The 7,948-nt window shown below is 40.3% G+C and overlaps 1 protein-coding gene across 8 annotated transcripts in view; it reads left to right on the forward strand.

The window, feature by feature from the left end:
- SIPA1L1 (signal induced proliferation associated 1 like 1) overlaps positions 1 to 7,948 on the forward strand; it is a 413,451-nt gene that overhangs the window by 372,493 nt on the left and 33,010 nt on the right. For 6 of the 8 annotated variants that reach the window (XM_006167962.3, XM_006167963.3, XM_006167966.3 and 3 more), the window contains 3 exons: positions 1,073 to 1,135; positions 1,574 to 1,692; positions 5,543 to 5,985. In XM_006167962.3, the coding sequence (XP_006168024.1) occupies positions 1,073 to 1,135; positions 1,574 to 1,692; positions 5,543 to 5,985 (625 nt within the window). The remainder of the gene's footprint in view (positions 1 to 1,072; positions 1,136 to 1,573; positions 1,693 to 5,542; positions 5,986 to 7,948) is intronic. The other 2 variants (XM_006167964.3, XM_006167965.3) reach the window with 1 other exon arrangement.

A 7,948-nucleotide genomic window follows, 5' to 3' on the forward strand; every position in this document is an offset into this window, starting at 1 on the left:
TGAGAGGTTTTCGCTATAGGGCGTGTGCACTCGCCAGACAGAGAGAGACATAGAGACAGAAAGTGAGAAATCACCCCCCAGGGGGGATGGTCACACCGCAGTCCCTTCTCCTCCATTCTCCTCTCGGGATCTTGGGCACACACGCACACACTCCCGGCGTGAGTTTTTAAGCCACCGGGTCCAGGACTTGAACCGCAGTCAACTACGTGGGAATCCAGCGACATAGCCATTACACTAACTGCTGGTCCCAGTAGATAAAACTTTAAAGTCAATATGGATGAATCTGTTTCATACAATTGCTCATCCTTTTGGTAAGGATTTTTTCCTTTTACATTTGTTTGTTTTTATTTATTAGAAGATACTCTTACAGCTGGCAAAGAAGCTGCTTTCACCACAGTATGAGAGGTCCAGCTGTTGGCCTTTTTCATGAAAAAAAAAAAAAGGGCTTCAAATAAGATGTCAAAATGCATTTTTATAAATTTCAGATACCCCCAGCATTGCAGGAGAATACCCCAACCTTTTTTAACTGGCACATCAGCAACAATACAGGGCTTAGTTGGTATAAACTGTTCTAGGAAGAATTCAAGACAAACTATTGTTACATCTTCACTACGTAACACAATGGCTTCAGGGCTGATCTGTCTACACTTAGTTTATAAGAACTAAATTCTCTAAAGACCTGCACTGATCAAAAGATGCTTAAGCGATTCTTACTTGTCAGGTAGGCCACCTGTCCTCGCATATCGGTATATTCTAAACAGGTACCCTAGTGACATTGAGGCAGGAGCTTAGTTTGCTTAATTGGCTCATTCATCTCCATGGATGTTTGTTTTTCTGCTTCTCTGCTTCTGGAAATGGTTGAGAATCAAGAGTCAAAGAGTATGCCAGTCTTTTACATGTTAGGAAGGATGTGAGAAGTTGGAATTCTTGCTGTTAACTGTAGGTGTGTTAAAGAGGTTAAATCATTTACTTCTCAGTTTTGGAACCCCATCTTGAACACCAGCTTGGAGTCCAAAAGGAAGCAATTGTTTGAAGTAAACTAGTTGCTGTGTGTCTTTTCTGTTGTGCTTAGCTTACAGTTATAGAGGACCTCAGGATTTCAATTCTTTTGTCCTCGAGCAGCATGAATATACAGGTAAAATATTTCCAAAGTGTCATGGTAAGTAACACGTGATTGCATCCATGCCTGTGTAGGTAATGTAGACCAAGCTAGGTTAGCTACTCTTTGCAATGAACTAGTTTTGTCAATTTAATTCGTGTATTCTTAACTTATTCCCCAAACCAAAAGTTGACTTTGAACTTTTGCTGCGTTGTTCATGGCCTTTGGTTTGGTGGTACTTGGCTATGCTAATGTGTATGACGTGACACGTTGTCACCAGCTGCAAGCTTTATCCATCAGCCACTTAGTTTCTGACATGCTGTCTATTGTGCAGACCTTTAACAAGCTTCCTGCTCAAATGCAGAGTTTGCTGGTCAGTGAACTGAAAGATGCAATGGCAAGCCGTCTTCATTTGTCAACTTGTGCCTGAACCAAGTTAGTGCCTGCACCATAATGTTCTATGCTGTATTCCAGAGCCAACATGCCATCTCCCAGCAGTATCAAAGGTACTGCCCACGTTCCGAGAGAGCCCCAGTGGGAGATTAATGCGGCAGGATCCAGTGGTTCATTTGTCTCCAAACAAACAAGGGCATGTAAGTTAACTATAAAGGTATAAAAGTAATCGATTTCTAGCAGTGTACCTTCCTTGCAGTGTGGAAATGATACCAGTGTGCTCTGCTCTCTCCTCTGCATGATCAAAGAGGTCATCCTGGCAGAAGCGAGGCGTTTGTTACCATGGCCTTGGAATTTCTGCTGCCATGACCCTAAGGTTGCTTTGAGGGAAACTAATTTCTCAGTGGTGAGCCCCTGTCACCCCACAGATCTGGATGGGAGATCATCTGATTCCATCACAAACAATCCTCAAATGTTAGGAATTAGCGACACACTACAAATAGATTGTTTTTCTTACATGATTGTAAGCATGAGCTATATTATAGTTAGAGCATCAGTCAAGGGGACTGACAGCTCCCCCTATGACTCCCTGTCCTGCCTCTCTTACCTCCATAACTACACACGTTCTGTCCTTCTACCAGAGTAATGCGTAATTCCTTATCACTTCTCCAGCTGCCATTAAGAGGAGATCATTCTCCCTCCCCCCTCTTTTACAGTGCAGTTGATTGCAGTTGATTCTACTCACTGGGATGTATAGTTACATTCGCGTCATTCTATTGGACCCGGAAATGCTGTATTTCATATTCACTCATATATAAAGTAATCAGAAAACTTCTAATGAGAAGGCTTAAATAAGAGTTGCTCTAGAGGATGTGTATTAAAGCTAAAGAAGCAAGAGATAGCGAATACGCCATACATAATGTTCTGTGAAGGGAGAGTTACAGAGGAAATATAATATTGTCACAAGTTCTTTTTGTCACTAATAGATTATCCCAATCAATCTATGGACTTTCCCTCCCTCCCTCGTTAATTATTTTTTAAAGTATTTATTTAATTTTATTTATTATTATTTAATTTGCTGTAGGGCACATGCGCTCACCAGAAAAAGTGAGAAAGCAAGCTGCCAGGTCCGTGATTTGAACTGTGGTCACCCATGTGAGAGTCCAGTACCTTAAGAATGCTGCCCCTCATTAATGACTTTTATATGAATTACATGGTAAAATAATATTTTGGACGCAGATAAAATATACTACTAAAATTAATTTCACCTGTTTCTTTTTATTTTTAAAATATGACCACTAGGATATTTCAGTTGTATTGCTCACATCGCATTTCTCTAGAAATCTGTTATGTGCTTTACACTGAGTGCATCTCAACTCAAAGTAGCCACATTTCAAATACTCCATAAGCTACCAGATTTGATAGCATAGGTCTTCAACTAAAGAAGTTCTGCCCAACAAAAAAATAAGTAAAGCCATAATAACACCACTTTATAAGTTGTTATTAAGAAAACTAAAGTAATACCAGTAAAGTAAGAGCAAATTATTTTTTAAGGAGAAGAGATGTTTCACTTTGAACTGACACTGTCATGTCCTCCAGCCACCCCTACAGTTGGCCAGTGAAGAGCTTGTTACTTCCTCCACAGAAAGATACCACACACACACACACTCACACATAATTTCTTCTCTCCCTTTTCTCTTAATCTACAACAAATGTGTGGATTTCTTGTCTTCTGTGACAAGATACTGTATTCAGATATGTTTTAACATCATTTCTCTGGAACATTGTATTTCTATAAAATGGCTCTAAGCATGTAAGCCACAGAGGGTTCTGTACCCATTTTTTTAAATTAAGATATAATTCTCTGGAGCCAGCAGGTGGCATGGTGGTTAAGGGCTCTGGACTCCCACATGACTGACTGCTGGTTGAGTCCCAGACCTGGCAGCTTGCTTTCTCATTTTCCCCCTTTCTCTCTCTTGCTCTGTCCCTCTCTGGTCAAATTTAAATAAATAATAAATAAATTAAATAATCGTTTAAAGAAAAGAAATATATAATTCTCATACCATAGTATTTACTCATGTAGAGTGTACAATTCAGTTGTCTTTACTCACAGCATTACACAAATAATACTACTAATAACAGAATATTTTCATCACCCCCAGTAAAACCCTATAACCTTTTGCAGTGACTCCTGACTCTTCTCATCTCCTGCAAGACCCAGACAGCCACTAATACCTCTTTCTCTCTCTTGCTCTCACTCTTTCTCAATTTGGCTTCCTCTGGACTGAAATGATACCATACTGTGGCCTTGTGTGTCTGGCTTCTTTCATGGATCATAATGTTCCTAAGGTTCATTCACGTAGTAGCAGTGTAGAAAAGTACTTCATTTCTTGTCATAGCTGAATGATATTCCATTGTATGGGCATACCCTTTTTTAAAATCCATGTATCAGTTGAGAGACATCTGTGCTAATTCCACTTTTTAGGTATGAGCAATATTGCTGTTAGCACTCACGTATTAGTTTTTATGTTACTGTTTTTCATTTTTGGGGGGGGTATACCAAGAGTGCAGCTGTCTCCCATAATGACCATTTTACATTCTCTACAATGCCAACACTAGTTACTATATGCTTTTGTTTGTTTGTTTGTTTATAACTATCCTGGTATGTGTAAAGTAGTATCTTATTGTGGTTTAGATTTTCATTTCCCTAGTGATATTGAGCATCTTTTATGTGCTTATTGGGCCTTTGTGTATATTCTTTGGAGAAATATCTGTTCAAATCTTTTGCCCATTTTTAAATTGTGCTATTTGAAACTCAAAACTTCTTTTAATTTTGATGAAATTCAGCTTATTTTTTTTTTCTTTGTACTTTTGCAATTATCTAAGAAACCATTTGGTGTAATCCAAGGTTACAGAAACTTACACCTGTGTTTTTTCTTTCTTTCTTTCTTTTTTGGAGAGGTTTTTGCTATAGGGCGCATGCACTCACCAGAAAAACAGAGAGTGACAGAAAGTGAGAAATCACCCCCGGGGGATGGCCATGCCGCAGTCCCTTCTCCTCCATTCTCCTCTCGGGATCTTGGGCACGCACACACACTTGCCTGGCGTGAGTTTAAGCCACTGGGTCCAGGACTCAAACCGCAGTCAACTACATGGGAGTACAGCAATGTAGCTATTATACCATCTGCTGGTCCCTACACCTGTGTTTTCTACTAAGAACTTTATAGTTTTAGCTCTCTGACCCTTTTCAAGTTGATTTTTCTATGTGGTAAGGATTCAACTTCATTCTTCTTTTGCATATGGACATATAGTTGTCCAGAACCATTTGTTAAATAAGGTGAACATTTTTTCTCTTGAATTATTTTGGCGCTTCTGTATAAATTTTATTCTAAGCATTCTCTAGAGTGTGTTCTTCTAAATAGATGGTAATTGGGGAATAAAAAGGAAGTGCCTTCAGGAATCAGTCTTATACTCAGCCTTGTATTTATTCTGAGCAGTAGGCCTTTTAGACTCAAGCATGCCTTCTAATTATAAGACCTTTATAAGTATCATTTCCTTTCTATTTTAAAATGGAAGACTTTGGGCCAGCAGGTGGCATAGTGGTTAAGGTGCTATACTCCCACATGGCCAACTATGGTTTGAGTCCTGGACCTGGTGCCTTGCTTTCTCACTTTCTCTCCTTTTTTGTGTCTCTCTGGTGAGCACATGTGCCGTATAGCAAATTTTTCAAAAGTAATAATAGATAAAATTCAATAAATATTTTTTTCTGCTTAAAATTATCTCAATACTGCTATTTTTTAGCATAAATCAAATAATGAAAAATGGACTCTGAAAAAGACAAAAAATAAACTATTTCCAACGCTTTCTGCCATGGCCACTATTGAATGAGCCAGAGACACAGGCACTGCCCATCTTACTTTGACTTGTCATTATTGAAAATGTTGTGCCCTGAGAACTTCCTAAGCCTGCCACACTTTCATATCTCATTACTTCCCTCTGGCATTCAGGAAGCAAAACCTTGCACTTAAGTAGTTCATGCTTCCCTTGCAGTCTGACAGCCACTACTCGAGCCACTCCAGTAGCAATACCCTCTCCAGCAACGCATCGAGTGCCCACAGCGATGAGAAGTGGTACGATGGGGACCGCACAGAATCCGAACTCAACAGCTACAACTATCTGCAGGGCACCTCTGCGGACAGCGGCATCGACACCACCTCCTATGGCCCCAGCCACGGCAGCACAGCCTCGCTGGGGGCTGCCACGTCGTCGCCTCGCTCAGGGCCAGGCAAGGAGAAAGTGGCGCCCCTGTGGCATAGCTCTAGTGAGGTGATCTCCATGGCAGATCGGACTTTAGAGACAGAGAGCCACAGCATGGACCGGAAGGCAGAGTCCTCCCTGAGTTTGGATATCCACAGCAAGAGCCAAGCCAGCTCGAACCCTCTGTCAAGAGAGAACAGCACTTTCAGTATAAATGACGCTGCTTCCCACACAAGGTAACTGTTACTGCCCTTTCACAGCCCTGAGGCCTGGCCCAGTCCCAAGTCCCATTTCCCTACCTCACCCACTGTACTTTGCTTAGTATGTATCAAGGTTTTTCATGCAGTGGCAATCTTTTTTATTTATTTAACTCTTTTTTTGCCAGTAAAATAGTTTGGTTCTGTAATCCTCATGTATTCTTTTAAACTGTGAGGAAATTTTGCAACTTTCATCTTCATAAGTTTGATTTTTTTTTCAATACAGTTTATTTATATCTTTTATGAGTGAGAAAGTCAAGCACCCTCTATAGGGTCTCATAGCTTCACCCACCTCCCTAGACCCCCCACCCCGACCCCCAGCCAGCCTTCCCAGCCAGCCACAGTCATAGGCTTGCGTGCGTGTTTGGCATTGCACACAGGTTGACCTGGAACCCAGACCCCCATGTGGCCTCCAGCCTTGCAGAGCTGCGTTACTGTGGCACCACCACAGCTGGGCCTGTTTTATTTTATTACTATTTGTCTTAACTGAGTACCAGAATTGGAAAGGAATTTTATAATATTCCTTTCAGCTAGTGATAGAGAATATAGACTGGAAGGGTCTTTTGAAGATTCCCTTTTTTAGAGAGATTTTTGCTATAGGACATGTGTGCTCACTAGACAGAAACAAAGAGACAGAAAGTGAGAAGTCACCGCCCAGGGGGGTGGCCATGCCATAATCCCTTATTCTCCCTTCTCCTCTTGCGACTTTGGGCATGCACATACACATGCCTGATGTGAGTTTTATACCACTGGGTCTGGGACTTGAATAACAAGACTAGCTGGGAGTCCAGTGACATAACCATTATGCCATCTGCTGGTCCCTTAACCATTTATTTTTAAAGGGGACTTTTCTAAGACTTAACAGCATTATTTCTGATGCTGAGCACTTCTTTATACTAGTCTATCTGAGAACATCATGTACCCGGTGTTTGTGTGGTAGTTGTTTTTCAGTAATTGGCTCCTGACAGTGATGTGTTGAGGGTGAGAGGTGTCTGACAAAGTATAGCTAAACTAGACATACCTCATTTACCTTTCAGGATAGAACAGTATATATTCCCCTCTATTCTTGGAGATCACTCCAATAGGCAAAATAGATACTATTTTTCCATTTCCTCTTTTGGATTTGAATCTAAAATCCTAAGTATGACTAGATCCTTCCTTTTCAGGAGGAAGCATTCCATTGCTGTCTGTTTAGGCCTGTGAATCTATGTGGTGGTTTCTCCTTTCACCTCTCATTGCCATCCGCCATTGATCAGCTTGCACAACCGTATCTGCCCTTGCTGTCTTCTGTTATCATGCTCTAAAGACAGAGAGCAAAGAGGCTTAATTTAGCTTTATTTTTCAAATGAGAGTTCAGGCATATCATCTGTCAGTAAACCACAGATAGCCTTAATGAGAGAGGACAGTTTCTACTTCATTTGGATTCGTGTAACTTCGTCAGTTAAGTATTCAGTGATCTCACTGTGTCTACATTCTTAACTGATAAGATTACTAAGCTTCCTTTTTTAAAAAAACTGTTCTAGACCCTGGAGTATAAAGCACTTCACAAGTTTTATTTATTTATTTTTCACCACTGCCATATTGTAGAATTTTACGTTATTGTAATGGGACTGGAAACCCCCCTCAAGAAAAAAGTGAAATTGGTCATCTTAGAATTCTTGAGTACCAAGCGTTCATTACTATCCATTCCAAGATTCAGAAAATAGAAGGTTTGATTCAGGTGGAATAAGGGATGTATCTGGAAAAGTAAAACCGCTGGACATCAAATGCCATAATAATGCAGACACAGAAGCTTGACGCATGCTTGCTTCTTTTTGGCATATCTCACCATCTCATTAGCTATGGGCTGTGCATTGACCTAGAACATTCTTCAGATCAGAATCTTTTTTTTTTAATTTTACTTTATTTTATTTTATTTTATTTATTTATGTTTTTTTTACGA

This window comes from Tupaia chinensis, unplaced genomic scaffold (genome assembly GCF_000334495.1).
Source record: "Tupaia chinensis unplaced genomic scaffold, TupChi_1.0 Scaffold145367_1, whole genome shotgun sequence".
NCBI classification, from domain to species: domain Eukaryota; kingdom Metazoa; phylum Chordata; class Mammalia; order Scandentia; family Tupaiidae; genus Tupaia; species Tupaia belangeri.